The sequence below is a fragment of the Rhinolophus sinicus genome, chromosome 2 (assembly GCF_057876585.1).
Source record: "Rhinolophus sinicus isolate RSI-liver-muscle chromosome 2, RSI-T2T, whole genome shotgun sequence".
NCBI lineage: Eukaryota > Metazoa > Chordata > Mammalia > Chiroptera > Rhinolophidae > Rhinolophus > Rhinolophus sinicus.
This window is the reverse complement of record NC_142502.1, coordinates 169,692,417-169,712,282: the sequence shown is the minus strand read 5'-3', so window position 1 is coordinate 169,712,282 and position 19,866 is coordinate 169,692,417. Positions and strand designations below refer to the sequence as shown.

The window sequence follows — 19,866 nt, the reverse complement described above, 5'->3', positions numbered from 1 at the left end:
CAGTTAATCCTCACCAGCGCCACCAGAAAATCCTTGTCATTATCCCCACTTTACATTTGGGGAAACTCAAGCTCAGGGGATTCAAATAGCTTGTCCAGCGTCATCCAGCCAGAGAGCAGCAGAGCTGGGGTTAGGACTGAGGTTAGGCATGAAGACTGCCAAAGTCAGGTCCTCCGGCTGCCCCACACTCCCTCCACATGCGTGCAGCAGGGAAAGCCCTGATCCTCACAGTTGCTACCAAGTCCCGCCTACGCCCACCTCCATGCATTCAGGCATCTCAGACATTTCAGACATCGCTTAGATGGAGCAAAGTTGTTGGAGTGCAGACAAGGCAGGGCAGGGTGCTGCCAACAAGGGCTCCAGACAAGGGCAAAGGGAAACGAATGTGCCCCACACTTCCAACCATATCATCTTAAACATTTTTTTTGCAGGGACCTGGAAGAGTTGCACCATTACTGGAGCCTTTTTCCAGGCCAGCAGCGGCCACCAGGAAAGACCAATGACAAGGAAACATGATCCCTAATCCACGCAGAGGCAGGGCCTAAGGGAGGGTGCTCTTAGCCACTGTACGCAGTGGGTATGTGTCTAGGGCCCACCAGGAAACGAAGTCCACAGTCTCTGGCCTGAACCTCCAGAAGCAGCACAGCCCTGTTGCTAATGCTGTCTGGCTTCAACCTCCAGCTCTGCCACTTACTAATTGTGTGACTGGGGCAAGTAACCTAACCTTTTTGTGTCTCAGTTCCCTCATCTGGAACATGGGAAGAACAATAAGACCTGCCTACAGGGTTGTTGTGAGAAATAAATGAGCCAATATATGTAAGATACTTTAAACCAGACTGTGGCAAATATTAAGTGCCATATAAGCGTTAGGTCATTGTTATTGTTGTTAATAGTGTTATTAATATTATATTAATATTATTATTATTAATAATATTAACATTATTATTACAGCAGTGGTATTCCTGCTGTTCAGGCTCCCGAAGTTCAACAAGCAGATACGAGTGGCTATTCTCTGATAGGTCCTTTGTGGGCACTATCACTAACCCTCACAAAAACATCCTACTACATATGGGAAAACCGAGAGCTTAAACACGCAGGCCAAGGTCACAGTTGCTATCACAGGAGCAGGGATTCAATTCCAGGCCCGTCAGACTCCAAGACCACATTCTTTCCTTCAATGCTGCCTCAAACTTTGCACTGAAGTTTAGCCCAATCTCCAAAATGCACACCTAAGCTAGTCCCATTAAAGGCTTTCAGCAGCTCCTCATTGCTTTTCGGGCCAGGTATGATCTCCCTGCTCAGCATCCCAAGGCTTTGCTAATCTGGGCCCTGATACCTCTGCAAGTCATCCCTTCACCCTCCCAGGTACCCCTGAGCCTTAACCTCTCCTGCTTCTCTCCAGACTGACGTTGTAAGATGATCCCCATCCTCCCCTCCAGACTGGGAGCAGTGCCCCTCCAGTGCCTGGCAGGGTGCTCCCAGAGTCCCCCTCCGAGGGTATTCCCTATACTCACTTGATCTTGGCATGGGCCCGGGTACTGGTGACCAGCCGGAGGGACAGTTCATTATCGTAGCGAGGCATGTCATCACAATACACGGCCTCTCCAGAGGCCTGCATGGTCGCAGACAAGTGGGGTATGGGCCGGCCAACTGTGTCCTCCTTGGAATGACACTTGGGCACCACCTGGAACAACATGGTTATCAGTCAGGCTGAGCTGTGGAGGACTCTGTTTTCCTACAGGCCCAGGGAAACCATGGAGAGTTTCAGGCCGGATGGCAAAGTAAATCTGAGGAGTGAGAATAGAGGAGGCAGGAGTGGAACAGACAAACGCAACAGAAAAGCTCATAAGAAATAATTGAGAAGGATAGTCGTAGTGTCACCATATACAGGAATAGCAACAACAACAACAAAAAGAGGAACCTAATTGTTCACTCACAGGAGATCAGGTAAATAAATTATGCTATGCTCATACAGAAGACTGAATAGTATACAATATAAACACATATTTTTGTAAAATTTTAATTAGAGGAAAGGGTGCTCATGTTAAGTGTAAACACAGGACATAAAACGTGTGTGTGTGTATAAAATGATTTGAATTTCTTAGGAAAAATAATATATGCCATAAAAGAGTACATACATGCTCATATAGGCATAAATATGGAAAGAAAAAAATAAAATAATTTTTCTCTTGGAATTTGGAGGATTTGCAGTGATTTGTATTTTCTTTACACTTTTCTGTATTTTCCAAAAGGTTCTAACACGTATTCATTTTATAATAAAAATCGTTTTATGTGTTTTTCAAAGTAATAATAATAATAATAATAATGGCTAATATTTATTGACTGTTTACTATATACCAGAAACTATTTATACCATTTACTTTTACTAACATATTTCATCCTCAAAATCATCCAATGATACAGGTGCCGCCATTATCCACATTATAGACATAATTAACATGCCCAAGAGGCACAGAGAAGTAAGGAATTTGTCCAAGTTTACACAGTTATGAAATGGCAATGTTTGGTTTCAAGTCCTGGCAGACAGGGTCAGATCTCATGCATTGGACCGCTACTCTCTAAGGCAGAGATTAATGAATTGTAACCGATGGGTCAAATCTGATCCACTGCCTGTTTTTATAAATAAAGTTTTATTGGGAGACAACACATTCATTTACTTATTATCTCTGCTTTTGCACTACAATGAGAGAGTTGAGTTGTTGATACAGATACTATGTGACCCACAAAATCCAAAATATTTCTAGTAAAAGCTGACCCTTTACCTACTGTGTCTCCAAAAGTTTCTGTTGATAGAAAGTTTTTGTTTTGTTTTGTTTACATGCTCAAGAGAATTCCTGACATTAATCCCACTGAGCACCCAAAAAATAGAATGAAAGTTTTTTTTTTCTTTAAGGAACGGATGAAGATGAAAATAATCCCAAGAGATAAATTTAGGTGAGTAACGGGATAAACAGCTTCATTGACATTTACGTAATTCCCGTTTTCTTCACTGGATACGTATGCACAACAGTAAGGCATAAATATGGAAAGTAAACAAAAATAAGCACCCACATGCAATTCAATAAGGTCATTCGCCAACGGTCAGCATCATCTAATGATGTCTGCAAGGGCCCCTGATATTAGCCATGTACTGTAAATACTCACTTGGTAGAACTGGACGTTAGCTGGAGGGTCCTTCTGAAAGACTAACATGGCGCTGGCGAAGGTGGGGTCCAGTCTACCAAACTTCTGTGGAGGCAAAATAACAGAGGTGATCATGACTACTTCTATCATTGATCCCGTCCTTGGTTGTCCCCAACGGTAAAAACAACTGCTTCCCTCATCTCCCCATTTTACAGTCTTTCTAGTATACTGGTTGGATCTATCTCAACATCTGAACATGGGCTCTGACAGTTCAGTATTTAACTACAGCCTCTATTTCTCTCCCACCAGCCCTGCACTATACATAATGAATGGTACATAGTTCCTCCACACACCCAATGGTTCCCTCCTTCCTTCATTTATGCAGACTGTCCTGTGTGTTGGGAATATCATTTCCCCCCAACCGTCCTGGAAAAGTCTTTCTTTTCCTCCTCAATTCTGTGGGAAATATTTAAGGATACAGGAAATGTTCACAATATAATTCAATGGAATCAAGGGGGACGTAAAACTCTCCATGCAGTATGACCCCAAATCTATTCAGAAACCGATATATCAGATCAAAAGGAAGGAAGATGATAGATATATCAACAGATGTAAGGAAGGACAAAGAGAAAGAGAGAGAGAGAGAGAAAAAACAGAATGACAGACAGATGGGCAGATAAATGTAAGAAAAAGATAAGAGGAATAAGCAAAAATATTACCTGTGGTTTTCTCTAGGACATGAGAGTAGAATAATTTAAATATTTTCTTTACACAATTCTGTTTTTTAAGTTTTCCACAATAAGTTCTATTACTTTTATATTCAGAAAATAAGAGGAATTATGAATGTTTTTAAAAGAGGGATTTTGCCCTGCTGTCCCCCACACCTGTGAAGCCTTCTCTCCTGTTGCTCTCCAATGCTCCAGCTCCTCAGTTGTCACACGAGACTGGCCTTTCTGACTGTTTTCTCCTGCACTAGGCTGCCCCCTAGTGCCTCATGTGATCTTTACCACATAAAAGGTGCAAAATAAATAAAAGCTTGTTGGTGCGCCAGTCTCAGGAGCCGGGGTTCACCGCAGCCAGCACCTTCTCCTGAATATACACCTTGTAGTGAGCACATTCCCCCTGGCTGTAGCAGCAACACCTTACATTTCCATCACACTCGACGTCCCCATTCTAACTATAAAACCATGGTCGTATCAGCTACACCGCTGAAGGATCATCCTGCCTACCCTCCTCCCCCTTTTGCAGATTTTATAGCTGAGACTTACAGTCCTGACTATTCAAGTTCTCACATGAGGTAATGACACAACAAAGACAAGAACCCACATCCTGACTCCCAGCCCAGGGCTCTGCCTCTCAGCCCCTCAGCCGGCTCCCATCTACGTGTGGCTCCCTGGGCTGTGTCCCTGGTCCTTGCTCCTCTGTTCTTGGATGCCCAGAGAGAAGCAACTTTACCACGTGGTCCACAGCACTCCCTCACCCAGACCACATCCCCAGACAAAAGGGCTGCAGAGAGCCTGGGCCTTGCCCAGAAGCCTACACTTACATCTTCAGAGTCCTGCTGGCCCAGCTTCTGCAGCACCGTCAGGTAGAACTTGAAGAAGAAGCTGAGGGTGAGTGTGCGTCGGAACTCCACCATGCCACCAGGGGCGTCGGGGGACAGTTTCAGCTCCTCTGCCAGGTCTGCAGTCACCTCCTGTAGCAGCTTTTCATTCCAGAAACTGCCAGAGAGCAGGGTGTGGGAGAGCGCTCCTCTCCAGCCCTCAGAATCACTTGTGTGGAGTGGTGTGCACAGGGCCTCAGAGTCGTATGAACCTTGGTTCAAAATGTGGCTCAGATACTTATGGTTTTGTGACTTTAGGCAAATTACTTAACCTCCTCGGACCTCGGTTTCCTCATCTTTAAAAATAGATGCAATTTTAAAGGACCACAAAAAATAATAGTTAAATCTACTGAGTCCTTACAATATCTTAAGTACATTATATGAAACACCATTTTTAATTCAAATTAAAATTCAGAAAAAATTATCTTACACTCATTTTACCAGTGAGAAAACTGAGGCATGGTTGACTTATATTACCTCTCTGGTAAGTGATGGAGCCAGAAACTGGAACCAAGGAGCCGAACTCTGAAGTTAAGCTTTATTTGATGAACATGGTTATTGTAAGAATTACACAGGATAGTGTCAGTGAAGTGCTTGATACAGTTGCTGCTATATAGTGGCCATAGAAGTAGTAGTAGCCATAGTAATAATGACGCAGTACTAATTGCAGTACTAGCAATAGCAATAGTAGTAAGAGCAGCAACAACACTACTAGTAGTAATCTGGCAGCGGCAGATGCGGTACTACCAGTAGTGGTAGAAACAAAAGTAGTAGTAGTGGTGGTAGTAGTAGTCGATGAAGCAGTGGTAGTAATAGTATAAGCACCAGCAATACTCAAAGTAGTAGTAGTAGCAGAGCAGCAGCAACACTACTATTAGTAATAATGGTAGTAGTAAGAGCAACAGTATCAGTAGCAACAGTAATAGCAGCTTTGGCTGCATATTAGTAGTCATAGCAGTAGGAACAGTAGCAGCAGTAGTAGCAATGATAATGGTATAACAGCAGGAATACTATTAGTTGCAATACTACTAGCAGCAGTAATCGTAGTAATAGCAGTAGCAATAGTGGTAGTGGCAGCAATAGTAATACTACTAGTAGTCAGAGCAGTAGTAGCAGCACCAATAATATGGTAGTTATAGCAGCAGCAGCAATTTTATTTTGCAGTGAGCTCTTACTGTGACAGCTGCTTCCGAGTGGTCTTGAGTGCTGAGATGGTTCTGTCAGCCATTCCGCCAAAGCAAAGGGCCAGCTCCTTTATGTGTGTGGTTCCTGGCTCGAATAGGACTCTCATGCCACAGGTCACCTTGGCTATGTCATCTTCTCTCCGGGAGGCCTGCTTAAATGCTGAGAAAAACTCGCCCTGAAACAGAACAAAAAGGTACCTGTTTCCCTCCCTGTTTTGCAAGGACTGCAAACGGTGAGCCAGAATCACAGAGATATGAGGTGAGGTAAGAAGATAACACCAGAGCAAATGAGCAAGGAGCTGGTGGGAGGAATCAAAGATCAGGGCATAAGAGACTATCACCTTTTCAGGAGAAGTTCCAGATAACATTCCCAGCAGCTGGGAGGACCAGGATTCCCCCCCTGTTAGTTAGGAAAACTGAAAGTCAGGGACAAAAAGGAATCAGGTGTTCTCAACCAAAAAAACAGCTGGGAGGAGGAAGGGTGCTTTTAGAAAGCCTCCTCCGAGACCCCCCTCAGCCTTGCCTCAGAGCCCACCCAGCCCCTCAGGGGCTGCCTCTTAAGCAGAAAAACTGAGATGCCAAAGGGTGCTTGAAACACATCTTCAGCTTGTGGCCTAGCAGAAACTGACTTGTGTCTCCCACCAGTCAATCGCCTACAGTTAGAAATCTTGCCTCCTGACAGAAAGAATCGCACTAGTGTGAGACCATAACTGCCTTTATGCTTTGACCACACATTCCCCCTGGTCCAAGCCAGACTAGACTGTCTTTGGGGAGAGGAAGAGAGCATGAGTTACTTTCCAGGTAAGAACCATCTGACATCAAGCCCTTTCTGTGTCAGGTTCCACTTGAGGTTTGAATACACCCTGGCACCACAAATTCTGATTCACATCAAATGTAGGAGGTTTAAGGAAATGACAGCACAATGAGGCCTGCCGCTGAGGTCCAACATGGCCACAGGCTTTTGTTTGAAGAAGCTAAAGAGAGCCCTCCTGATGATAAAGCTACTTCAGATTCCTGGTGTCAAATAAGGCCATGGGGCAATGAGCCCAGAATTTTAACTTGGTTCTGCAGCAGAAGTTCCAGCTGCTCACTTGCAGGACTGTGCCAGTCCACGGTGATGTTTCACTGGGCGGCCATGAAATGTCAGTGTCAGGTCGTCAACTGTTCTTTCTTGAAAAATCCTTCCTAGATCGGGGTATTGAAATCCCCTTTCTTTTAGGAATTTTATTTTGTTAATGTCCCAGCTTGGCAAAATAAAAACTAGGCAGTACTGTGCCCCTTGCTTCTGCCTTTCCCAACCTCATAATTTAAATTATTTTTTTAACTGATCTATGAAATACAAAACTCTGGGAATCACCGCTCACAATGGTCTATAAGGACAAGCTAGAAAATCATGAAGAAATCACCTCAGGGATGTAATTGCTCTAATTTAATTAGCATTCTCATTAAAGAGGTCAAAATTAGCAAGGGCAAAACATGCCTTGAAACACTCATTCAAGCATTAGTTCTGGCAAACCCTCAATACTCTCCTTTATAGCTGGTTCCCGATCCTCTCACTGACCACTTTTCTGAAAGGTTCATCATGAAATGTGTTGCTGCTGAGAGTGGAGAGAACCATGCCAGGTGAAGCTACCACAGGCTCCAAGGAACAAAAGCAAAGCAGCCAGAGGCATTAAGATCTACCTGAACAAGCCAGAAAACCTGCTCATGAAGCAAAAATCTTCATCCGTGCCAACCCAGGGCAAGGTCAGTGCATAAATGCCTTGTCAAGCTTAAGGTCAGCGTGTGAGGATCTGACTTACAGGCACCTTCTCCACTCAGCATGCAAACCCCACACTTCACCAGATGAAACCAAGTCTCCTCTGACCTGGGCAGGAATACTCGAGAGCTGTATGTGTTCTTGACACTGTGTTGTTGGCTACCAGCTGGTGATCTCCTCTGGCTCCCTGACATCTGCCAGGAACCTGATGATTTTTTTTTTTTTTTTTTTTTTTTAGTCCTCACAATAACCTGCCTAGTAGGCAACACTGTGCCAATTTTACAGATGAAGAAATTAGGGCTCAGAAAGATGAAATGACTTACTCAGGATCACACATCTACCTGTCTAGCTTCTTTAAACCATGCCCTGTGTCCCTTACCCTGAAACTCCTCATTGTCCAGAGTAGAATATGATTGGTCAAAGTCAAAGTTCAGAAACAAGACCATCAATGTTACAATTGAGAGATGCTAAGGTGGTCAACCTGAAGTCAACTCTGGTTTCCATGTCTGGAGTCTGGCAGGAGTAGGAGTGACTCGAGCATAGCACTTACCTCCCTGCTATAAGGAATCTCGATGGAAAGCAGTATCTCCTCTGGACCGACCAGGGTCTTTCTATAGTCAGGGAAAAAGGTGTGATCCATCTGAATCGTTCTGCTGGTACCTGTACAGAAGCAAGTTGAAGAGGGACCAATATGAGAGAGCATAAGACAACCCAGCAGGGGGAGTCTCCATCCTGGTCTCTGATGCTCACAGTCAGAGGGAATGGATGGCATAGCTGGGGCCACAATCCTCCATCTGAAATCCTTAAACAGTGGTTTGTGGTGAATATTTAACAATCAGTTCTCTGAGGGAAAATGAAAACCCTGATTTGCCAGTTTCTGTGATACAAATACCCCCAAAATAGCCAGTTGCAAGCCACCAGAGTGACATCACTAAATGTGAAGTTGGAAAGAGGATAGCAGAATAGACACAGCAGGTCTGCTATCTTCTGAAAGCCCTGTTTACAAGGTTAGCCATTGGCTGTCCTCTGGGAACTTGGCTCTCAGAAGGGTTCACACCATTCCCTGATAAGAATGGCTCACTGGACCTAACTGTTTGTACAAACGACATAGTTCGTATAGAGCACCTGCTTTCCTTCCATGCATTGGTACTTGCGAAGAAGAGCTATGTGACCAGCCTCCAATGAAAGCTCTAGGTGCTGAGTCTCTAAGGAGCTTCCCTGGTAGACTGAAACTTCTTATGTGTTGTCAAGGTCAGTGTTACTAGGAGAATCAAGTGCATCCTGTGTGAGTCCACTGGGAGAAGACTTTGGAAGCTTGTGTCCCCCTCTGGACTTTGCCCCATATGCCTTTTCCCTCTACTGATTTTCCTTTGCATATTCTAGCATAAGTCGCAGCCATGCGTACGACTATCTGCTGAGTCCTGTGAATTCTCCTAGCAAGTCATTAAACATGGGGGAGGTGTTGAGGACCCTCTGACAAGGAAAACTGCACCGTAGCACACCATTATATAGCATTTCCACTCTACAGATACAATAGATAGAGTAATCTCAAGACCTTAGACAATAGTAAAATGAAGTGACGTAATTTGGAAGTGGTAAATTTTGAGTGTTTACTATCTTTGTTTTTAATGTAACTTATTGCATTGTAAGTTTATATAATTTAATTTTTAATAATGTCCTTGTGTAACAAATGCTCACAGTCTCCTTGAAAATCCAGCAATCAGCTGTGGTGAGCTGGTGCATTCTGGCTCCAATACCCCACTAGGTAAGGCATCTGGAGAATTCTTAAGGCTTATTGTGACTCTTAGTAGAGAAATGACCCCGCTTTCCTGGCCCCCAACCTGGGTGCATCTCCCTTATAGCTTCCAGGAATCCTAACCTCAGGACAGCTGGGTCATTGAACTTTGCACTCTGTTTCTCCAGAACATGACATATCTCATGAGACTTTTCTGCCCCCAGACCCTCTTTCCTGACCTCTGCATGAGATAGCTCACCTCTGGACACGATGGTCAGCTTGGCTCCGCAGGCCATGAACACCGGGTTGAGGTCGGAGATGGGGCTGGCGGTGATGATGTTCCCTCCAACGGACTGAACAAGCAGACAGCGTGTGAGAGCCCACCCAGGGAACCCTGGCTCACCCCGCTGCCTCCTGAACACAGGACAGGAGGACGACACCCGCTTGAGGGAGACCTAAGGACCTCCAGCCCCAGTAGATGCAAGACTGGCACAGAGAGAAACTCAGAACAATGTGCCAAACTTGAGACCTGAATGCTTGGAAATGGGTTCCAGCTCTGAAATTCACTGGTCGGTAAATTGGGGTCAGTCCCTCTACATTTGTTTAATTTCACTCAACCTTATTCTGAAAGGGTTAAGGTGGCTTATCCCAGAGGCCAAACAGAGTTAGTCAAACATAACTAGAAGGTAAGATCAAGGAAAAAGAGAAGGAAGCTTTCAGGATGGACAATTTGCTCTAATTTGATCAGAGCTTCCTGGCAACTTGGCAAAGAATGTAAGCAGAAACAGACACAGGGATCTAATTATTAGAAAAGAGGAACGAAACCAGTTGCACCATGAGAACAAATTCTTCCTGGAAGTAGGTTCCAGCTGAGCTTGGAACTCAGTAGAGATTTCTGAGTTGATATCTCATCTACAATCGGAAGTGGCAGGTGACTGGGGTAGGGTGTGGAGAATGGGAGTAGGCTGTTTTGCTATATTTTGGTTTTTGTTTTAATTTTTAACTGAAATCTATGTAATTTTACTAACAATTGTCACCCCAATAAATTTTTTAAAAATTAAAAAAAAAAAAAAAAAAAAACAGTTACCAAAAATCGAATGGAAGGGATAGATATCCTCTCAATGCCATCAACTCTTATAAGCCTCAAATGGCACAAAGTGTGTGAACGCCACCTGCCAGCTGGGAATTTGGGGGCTAGTCTGAAGGCTGATTGTGACAGTCAACAGGTGGACCCCTCCCTCCACTCAGGAAGTCTACTTCCGATTCTCCCCCAGCTCTGAAAGGCGGTCCCCCTCCCTGCTTTGGCTTTTCCCTAACTTATCTCCCATCCATCATCTGAGAGCCTCGGCCAAGTTTAGGAAGGCGGTGCCGGAGGCTCCATCTCTCTAACCTCAGGGGGGAAGACTAAGTCACAGAGCCAGTGTTTCTTGGAGTGGCCTACAGACCATCTCCTTCACAAGCACCAGCTGTGCTCACCCCAGCCCTACCGAACAAGAGTCTCTGAGGGTGGGACCCAGGAATCTACATTTTAACAAACGTCCCAGGCAATCCGAAGCACAATGTCTGAAGTCCACAGGGTCTGCAGCAGAGACCAGATTATCCCTCTGACGTGTGAGGAAAAGCCCTGTCCCCAGGACCTTGAGGGTCCCTGAATAGGGACTCACCGCTACAGACTTGACCTGTTTCCCGCCAAACCAGCGGAGCTGCTCCAGGACTCCTTTGAACACTTCTGTTTTGTGTGTAGGAAGCTTGGCAATGGCTTCTTGCAGGGTCTTTTCCACAGAGCTCATGGTGCAAGCAGCTCCAAAGGTGATACCTGGAAACACGCGTTCAGAATAACAGCAACTCCTTCTCAGCTCAGAAAACGCTTTCATATACAGCTCCTCTGAAGCTTTACAGCACCTGAGTGAGGGTTACCCGGACTGACAGGGATGAGGCAAGTAAGGCCCAGAAAGGTTAAGTGACTCGTCCAACACCACACAGCTAACAAAAGAGCCAGGACTCAACCCCAGGCCTCTTGTCCTACAACCAGAGTGCTCTCTCCTCTAAACCAGTGGATTTCAACCCAATAAAATCTAATCTCTGACAACGAAGTATTGGCTTGTATTTAAAAATAATAATAAAAAGCACCCAAGCACTTCCTTCACTTGTCCCCTACGCCCAGGAGCAATCCTATTGTGTAGACGGCATTGAGAATAACTGTGAAAAATCTCACAGCCCTCACCCACTGGCACCCCTCCACGGGTGCTCAATGGAGGAAGGCAATGGAGTGTGCCCCTTCCTCTGTGCTGGGCATCTGCAGGGCAAGCAGCTGGCAGTGAGAGCCAAAGAGGCTGTCCTGGCACCCGCCATCCCCCCTGGGACCCATCCTCAGCATCCCAGCCCCTTTGTGGGCTCAGGTGAACCTCCCCTTACCCTCTGGGCCATGCTCCACTGAATTCAGCTCAGGGATCCAGGTGGGGCAGACGATCACAGGAAACAGCTTGTTCTTAAACTTCGTCTCAATGCCTGGAGAGAAACGGGAAGCCTGACGTTAGAGACCTGCTGTCCTATCGTCATGGCAGGACTCAGCACCTTTTCCCACCTCCATGCACAGGGTGTATGTGGGGACAGAGCCAGGAGTGCAGTTTCTAGGCTTTCTCCCTCACGTGATGGCTCAGGTAGTAAATGGCCATCAACTGTGATTGGATGGCCATCAGCTGTGGCTCGTTGGCTGTCAGCTGTAACCAGTGAGTCATTGGCCACTAATATAACTGCTGTGGCTATGCTAGCAGCAAATGGGAGCTAGCAAGAAGATGGTGGCTGAGCTAGCAAGAGCAGATTGCAGTTAGCATGGCGGATTGCAGCTAGCAAGTGAGGTTGGTTGGTTGGCAGAGACAAGTAGACAGCGGGTTGCGGATTGTGTGGCTCCTGCTTCCTTTGTCTCCAATTCAGCCACCAGCAAGACTACAGTAGTATGACTCCCCCATCTATGGCTCCGTGGGTGTTCCTTTTTGGCCTCACCATATCCTGCATTCTTATGTGGGGAGCGGCACCAGGGACCCCGCGTGACACCTTGCATGACACTGTATGACATATTCACAATCGTAACATGCTCTGTGTATGTTTCAGGACAAAAAGTGCAGTGGGCAAAAGGCAGGATTAAGTGTGGTCTGCACACTATCAGCCCAAAAACTGGTATGTTTCTGTGTGTGTCCGCGCGCGCATGTGTGTTTGTGTTTAAAACAGTATTAGAAAACACAGGACATTAAAATATGTCAGTAACCCTCCTAAGCACTTCATATATTTTAATTCACTTAATTCTCACAAAAACCCTATGAGATACAGTTTTTCTGTTTATAGATTAAGAAACTGAGACACAGGAAGGTTAAGTTTCTTGCCCAAACTACACAGATAAGAGAGGACACATTTCAGTACTTAAGCTATTATTCAACTCAGGGTGTAACAGTAATAAGAACACAGAAGTCTAACATTCAGACTGTGGGGACAGAGCCAGGAGAGCAGTTTCCAGGCTCTTGGCCTCACGTGGAAAGGTGCTGGCTCAGGTAGTAAATGGCTGTCAGCTGTGGTGGGAACATGTGGTAGGGGAGGAGAAATTATGTTTCCAAAGACACACAGCCAGCAAGGAGTTGAACAAGGTCTGTGCGACTCCAAAACCAGGGGTTGTGCAGGAATTCAAGTGTCCAGGACTCTGTATGGGTCCCAGGCACCCAGGCAGCCCCCAGTGCTTCCCAGGCCCTTACCGATCTCCGTGTTCCCCACCACCAGCTTGGCCTCGGGGTGCTGGGCTTTGAGGTCCAGGAGCTCCTTCAGGGTTGCGGCTTGGATCCAGGTCACACGCTCCCCTTCAAAACGCAGCTGCTTCTGAGGAGCACCTTTCAGCCTCTGGAAAATGCAGTTTTCTTACTGTGCTGTCTCCCTTTTCCCAAGGCCATTACCATTGCCCTTGCTCTAAGTCCACAGTGGGACCAAGTCTTCTACTGACTTGTTAATCCTGAATTCAGAATGAAAATACACGTCGGCTAGAAGTGAGAGGAACTACTACGGATTGAGGCAGGAACTAGGTTACAATTATTATATACGTTATTTCTCTGAGTCTTTAGAAGGCATCAGAGAAGAGTGAGCCCCACCTGATACAGGTAAAGGAGGAAACTGGGGGTCAGAGAAGTTATGTGACTAGCCAAAGGTCACAAGGCAACCTAAACTGTGCCACACTCTCTCCAGGAGGTGCAGTGGACAAGGTGTAGGAGGAAACGGGCTGCAAAGAAAGAGGGATCAAAGGGAATGCAACAGAGAGCTGCTCCCAGGGCATGCGGGGTGATGCTGGCTGGGAGAGAATTCCAAAATCAAGTTGACAGTGTTTTCAAGGTTGCACAATCCAGAGAAAGGCATTCTGGCAGCCTGCCACAAAGCCCTCTCTGGCCTCTGAATTCATAAGGCAATCTTCATGTGCTCAACAGCCCTGGAGAAATCTGCACTTGAGAAGCTCTAAGAGTGACTTGATTCTTTACTTACCATAAATGTTGGAGTAAAGGAGCAGAATCATCTAGGTGAGAAAGTAGTTGTGAGAGGTGTCCTTAAAACAGAGCATGGATTGTGGCCTTGGAGTAAACTCTCTTTTTCTGTGTGTTTATGTGTTTTTTAAATAAGTGGACTGCTTACAGGAGAAGAATGGGTTGCTTGGGTTGGGTATGGGGTAGCTGATGTATTAGATGTAGCCAGGAGGCCGGCAAATACTTCTAGAGCACCTGTCATTGCAAGAGAGATTCATTTCCTGTCCTCAGAGTGACATATGTGAGAAGGAGAGAAATGTGGGTCCCTGTGGGAGTATGTGACAGAGGGACTTGACCCCTGGGTGTCAGAGAAAAGAAGGCAAATTCAGCTGAAACCTAAAGGACAAGGAGAATACAGAGTTCCCAGTGCGCATGAAATAAAGCGAGTCTCCAGGAGCTCATGGTAACATAGGGAAGGAGCATGAGGACTGTTTTTACAAGAGAAGGAGCTAGGAGGTGGGATTCCAAGCCAGCTGCCTGTGTCCTCCAAGACACAGAACTCAGGCCGACATCAATCAATCACACAGAACAGACCACCCAAAGCCTATTGAGCAAAGAGGTTGCATTATGGCCACTCCTGTAATTAAACCTATTACAAACTAGTCAGAGGCTGTAGCTTCCAAAAGTTAAAGGTAAACCTGGCCCATTCTTCTTCTACCTTGCAGAAGTTCCCTATGACAAGAAATTTTCCATGGAAACAAGATATACATATAAACCCCGACGGGAGGAAGGCGTCTCTCTTCCCCTAGTGATTAGAGACCACCGCTCTGTCTGAGGGGTGGCCTTTCTTTTATTACTTACTCTGCTAAATAAACTTACTTTCATTTTAAACTCTGTATTATCCCTCATGTTTGAATTCTTTCCCATGTGAATCCAAGACCTTTCTTAACCCAGGGTTTGAGTCCCCACTCCGGGGAATTGGTGTCACCAGCATTAAGGGCACAGAGTCTTAGTTGGGCCTTTCACTGGGGCATCACCTACCAGCAATTCTGGGGGGAAGATGGGCTCTTGGGTAGAATCCATGGGAATGAACTTCTCTGTGTTGAATAAAGATGGTGAGAGAATGACCTGCTGAGAAAGGGAACAGATGTGTTGGTACAATATCTCTTCCTTTAAAATGCCCCATAGGATGGATCCAGGCTGTCCAAGCGTGCTCATTCACAGACCCCCGCAGGCTGTAGAAGGACTGGCACCTCCTGGAAGGCAGGAACAAGGAGGTCTTCTTGCAAGGGCCCCCAGGGTTAATGTGCATATTGACCACCCTCTTAGTCTGGGCATAACTGCTTTCTGTTCCAACCACCACTGCCAAGAGCATAGAGAGAGTCCACCAGCTCCTTTGATCTGCGATTGGCCCCCAGACTTCCAGGCAGAGGAGGACCCACTTACCATGTGGTCTTTCTTCTGGTTCATACAGCAGTTTGGGTTGTCTTCATTTCCTCCATAGCATCCACCATCCTAGAGAGATGACCAACATTCACACAAAAATATTTGCAAAGAGTTTTTACAGAAGCTAAAGAACCTACATTATTAATGTCCAATGAAATCTAGCTCTGACACCTATGCCCACATCAATAGAAATAGCACACACTTAACCCATTCCACTTGACTTCGCATAGAGGTAAGTAAGGCCTCTGCTTTAACTTCTTTTCTTGCATGGTTAATGTAGACTAAACAACTCATGAATAAACAAATAGGATCTCTCCTGGAAGCAGCAGGGGAATTTAAGAAAATTTCTCCATAAAAATAGGTCCTACTTTATCAAAACATAACTTTATGCTCATTTTCCCTCTTTAGTGCTCCTTCCTTAGGAAGCTTCTGTGACAGAAATTCCCATTTGGTTTTATGAGCATTCAAGAGCCTTTATTTCTAGATCAATGAGTTCTGTGGAGCTTGGCTGGGTGCCCCCCATGCTGGGGTTTTTGTGGGGCTCCTGACAAGGATGTCCAAGACCAGTGCTGGGTCCAGGGATGTGTCCAGCCCGTATGCTTGATGGCTTCACCAATGCTTATACACACTTCTGGCCAGAAAGCCAAGCATTCTTTATTCCTCACTGTGGGCCAGTTCTGGAGGAAGGGTACAGGTCTGATGACCCACACCGATGAGGAAAGGACGTGCTCAGGACCTCTCAGGATGCCAGCGGCAGAGCACAGAGTAGAGATTCAACGCGCCAGGGAAGGGGTGTGTTTACCTGACTGATCTGCCCCACGAAAGCAGGAATATCAGCTGAGGACCTCAGGACATGCTCCAGAATCAGAGTTGTGCTGATGGGCAAAAGTGGGGAAAACCCAGGCACACCCCAGACACATTTCCAGAGCGGCCAATTAATTCCTGGAGGAACAGGCCAGGGCAGACCTTCTGCATATGAATTACACCATTTCATGCTGACATTTCCCAAAGGATGAGTCACAACCCACTAGTGTTCCCAAGAAAGTGCTCAGAGGGCCATGGGGCCAAAGATGAGGTCTTTGGAAACCTGAAAGAACTGTCAGACTTGGCACTGGGAGAGAAACCCCCCGGCCTCGACCGCCTGCACACGCTGCCCTGCGGGCAGACCTCTCCTGCATTCACAGCTTCGCCATTGGATCTCAGAGCTGCTCGATTTTGGACCTCCCCGCCACCACCTTGCCCTTCTTCTTTCTATTTAGACAGAAAAGGAGAGAGAAAAGAAGGTTCCTCTAGTGCCTCTTTTCATCTTTCCTCTTGGAGAAGGAGTGATGCAGGGGAATCAGCAGGACCTAAGTATGAGCAGAAACTGCATACGGTAACAGAGCAGCCTCACTGACCCAGTCTTTGCGGCGGGGGAGGGGGAGCATGTATTTCACGGAAGGACATTTTCCAGATAATTAAAACGCCAGCACATTCTTACTTAGATCTTTTTTCTTGATAATTCATTGATGTGTCCATGACATAAGTTATTGTGATGGACAATGTGTCACTGGCCTGAAGGTCTACTGAGCTTGGAGATGGCTGTTTTCCCCCTGGAGAGACTTCCACTGTTCTCAGTAGGCTAAGACTGCTGAGCTCATGCTCAGTTTTAGGATTCCTCCATTTCCTTCCTTGCTACTGGATGGACCCTGTCATTTCTTGCTGTGGACCGTGAGCCTCCCTCCAGCAGATTCTCCTCACCCTTTCCTAGTATGTGCTCTGGGCATGAAAACGTGATAACCAGGTTTCTTAGAACTGGGTAAAATGATAATTAATAGGCTGTGAATCGAGGCTCAGGGGTCTCTAATGAGTAACGTAGTGAGCTTCTCCGCACACTCTGTGCAGGTCATTTCGGCTGCTCAGACCACTCTGCTGCGCTCTGCTCTGCTCTGTGAGCCACGGCCAGGCAGCTGGCCTGAGGGAAGCACTGCTGTTCAACGGAATCAGGAACCAGCTCACCCACGGGAAAGAGCACTGCTGTACACTCAAAAGGCTTTCTCTTTTGAGAAACTAGAAGGACTGGTGAGATTGTATATCTGGGAGAAGTCTCCTGTGAAATAAGTTTGTGGACAAAATTAAGAATTCCTGGTTCTCACGGAAGCTGAACCATTTATAAGGATCAAATACTGTTCATGGAAGAAATGTACCAGCCTCATAATTTAGTTGCCATTTACTGAATACTTAATATATGTCCAGTATTGTTCTAAGGGGTTTACAATAAGTGCTTTCAACGAACACTACAAGGTAGGTATTATTATAATCCCCATTTTAGAAACAAGGAAATTTGCCCAAGGTCATGCATTAGTTAAGTGATGAATGGGATTTGAACCCAGGTCTGCAGACTCTGAATCTGAGCCTTCAGTCCTTTGAATTAAATCCACACCTTTTAGTTCCTTACCAGGGTGTGGTGTTTCCCATCCTTAAAAATTCTCATTTCCTTCTCCACCCCTTTGGAGTTACTTAGATGAGACACTCCTTTTCGTAATGCATCAACCCTATAGATCAGTGAAAAGCACAGGAGTCTGTGATTCTATTCTCAACCTTGAATCAAACTGAGATGACACAGTATGACTGGAGTCAGAATCAAGCTCAGCCAGTTGGAGAATCAGGCAATTATCTGGACACACTAAGCCAAGAAAGGAGAGGCCAGCCTCTGCCTCCCTCACCAGATGGCAGGTGTGTATCTGTGCTTATATAGGCGATGCCCATACACCCTGCCTGTGGCTTCTCACTCAGAGTTCTACGAACACTGCCAGAGTTCAAAAGCTGTCTGGAGACTGAGGAGCAGTTCCATAAGCCCAGCAGAGTGTCAACTGCAGAAGGCAGCGGGAGAGGAAAGGAGGAGGGGCGCGGGTGTTGAGTCAGGTTGGGTTATTACACGCCACATTCAGCACCTGTACCATGGGCTGAGTGTGCCAGTCTCCTGAAAAGCTGACAAGCACGAATGCCCTGGGGGAAGTTAGGCTTTTGGCAGCATGCCTCTTCCAGGACTGGTTCTCCAGGCTTTCCCTGAAGGAAAGTTCTCAAGCTATTGATGAGAAACCCTGTCTAAGAATGGCAGAGTACACTGCCCACGCCAGGTATTTGCAGCTTGAGAACCTGCAGTTGGCCAGGTTATCTCTCTTCTCTGTAATCCAGAATCTCTGGCATCCCTCCCAGCTGTGATTTCCTGAGTGTTGCTACATTAGAAGCAGGGCCACTGCTGTCCTGGGGCCCCCACTTACCCTGGCGAAGGTCCGGAAGCCCTGGAGGATGGGTCGGTAGCCTGTGCAGCGACACAGGTTTCCTGTGGGCCAAGAAGAGAGCTTCAATGTCTGCACTGGCGCCAAGGGCAGGTGAGGGGTTTGTGGCTTGGCTCCTGGCTCAGTTAGATGCTCTCTTTGCATACTCTGTTTACTCTGCCTAGAATGCCCTTTTCCTCCTTCTATTACTGACTTGGAAACACCTATCACTTCTTCCAGGAAGTCTTCCCAGAATGCCCACACAGATTCAGGTGCCCCTCCTAAGAGCTCCCACGGTACCTAGTAAGTTTTATGAGTGAGATTATCAAACTATATTATAAACTCTCTTCTTCGGAGTGGGACCTTCTTGAGAGTAGGTATTGTATCTTTCATCCCTGTGTCCCTTGCGTCCTAGATAGTGCATGACATATGATACAACTCAGTATAACTGAATAAATGATGCACTGAAATGGTGAATGGATGGGGAGACTTCTCTATTCAATTCAGAGGGACAGATAGCTGGCCCAGGCTCCTGGGTCCATTCACAGAGGCAAAGTGGGAATCCATGTCTGCCCAAGGCTCAGAATCATGCCGCCTCCCTCATATGTGGCCTTTGCCTTCAGAATGCTATTCTGCTGAAAGCTGACAGGGAAGGAAACAATATCACTAGCCCCTGTGGAGTTCTCCAAATAATCTCCTCCTATGCCAGCCACCCACTGCCACGCTATCCCACTGTAGATGAAGGGCAGGCAGACACCTCGGGAAGACAAACACTAAGTCAGGCAATCTAAGGACGTCTCCAACCCACCTGAGTATTCTTCAAATTAAGAGACAGCCAACCTTCCGGCAGATCTTAGCCACCATGTTGGGGTGGCCTGAGCCTTTCCTCCAGAGGGCAGTGCCTCGGACTCTTAGCCCTTTCCTCGCATCCACTCGGGCCCTGTCCTGATTCCACAGAGCCCCATTTGCATCCCCCATACCTTCGACAGCATCCTCGATCTCCTCCATGGTGGGTTTGGGCTCGTTCCGAAGCAGCGTGTACATGCTCATGACCATGCCAGGGGTGCAGAACCCACACTGGGAACCATGGCATTTGGCAATTCTCTCCTAAAAGGGACAGATGGCATGAACCCCTCTCAAACTCCCTACATGCCTCAGCTGGAGCCAGGCCATGTCAACAGGCAGTGTGGAGGAGCAGTCACTGCACAGTCAAATCCTAGTGCCACCACTTACCAACCATGA

At 46.4% G+C, this 19,866-nt stretch overlaps 1 protein-coding gene across 2 annotated transcripts in view; it reads right to left on the bottom strand.

Annotated features, from left to right (window-relative positions):
* Window positions 1-15,040, bottom strand: part of LOC148758953 (xanthine dehydrogenase/oxidase-like) — a 38,397-nt gene extending 23,357 nt beyond the window's left edge. The window contains exons 1-10 of one of the 2 annotated variants that reach the window (XM_088796225.1): window positions 14,960-15,040; window positions 13,169-13,310; window positions 11,841-11,933; window positions 11,090-11,241; window positions 9,685-9,778; window positions 8,241-8,350; window positions 5,923-6,107; window positions 4,691-4,865; window positions 3,166-3,249; window positions 1,515-1,684 (exon numbers count right to left, since the gene is read on the bottom strand). In XM_088796225.1, the coding sequence (XP_088652351.1) occupies window positions 1,515-1,684; window positions 3,166-3,249; window positions 4,691-4,865; window positions 5,923-6,107; window positions 8,241-8,350; window positions 9,685-9,778; window positions 11,090-11,241; window positions 11,841-11,933; window positions 13,169-13,310; window positions 14,960-15,001 (1,247 nt within the window). In that variant the 5' untranslated portion in view covers window positions 15,002-15,040. Of the gene's footprint in view, window positions 1-1,514; window positions 1,685-3,165; window positions 3,250-4,690; window positions 4,866-5,922; window positions 6,108-8,240; window positions 8,351-8,440; window positions 8,629-9,684; window positions 9,779-11,089; window positions 11,242-11,840; window positions 11,934-13,168; window positions 13,311-14,959 lie in introns of those variants that run through there. The other variant, XM_088796226.1, reaches the window with a different exon arrangement.
* Window positions 15,041-19,866: the final 4,826 nt, after the last annotated feature.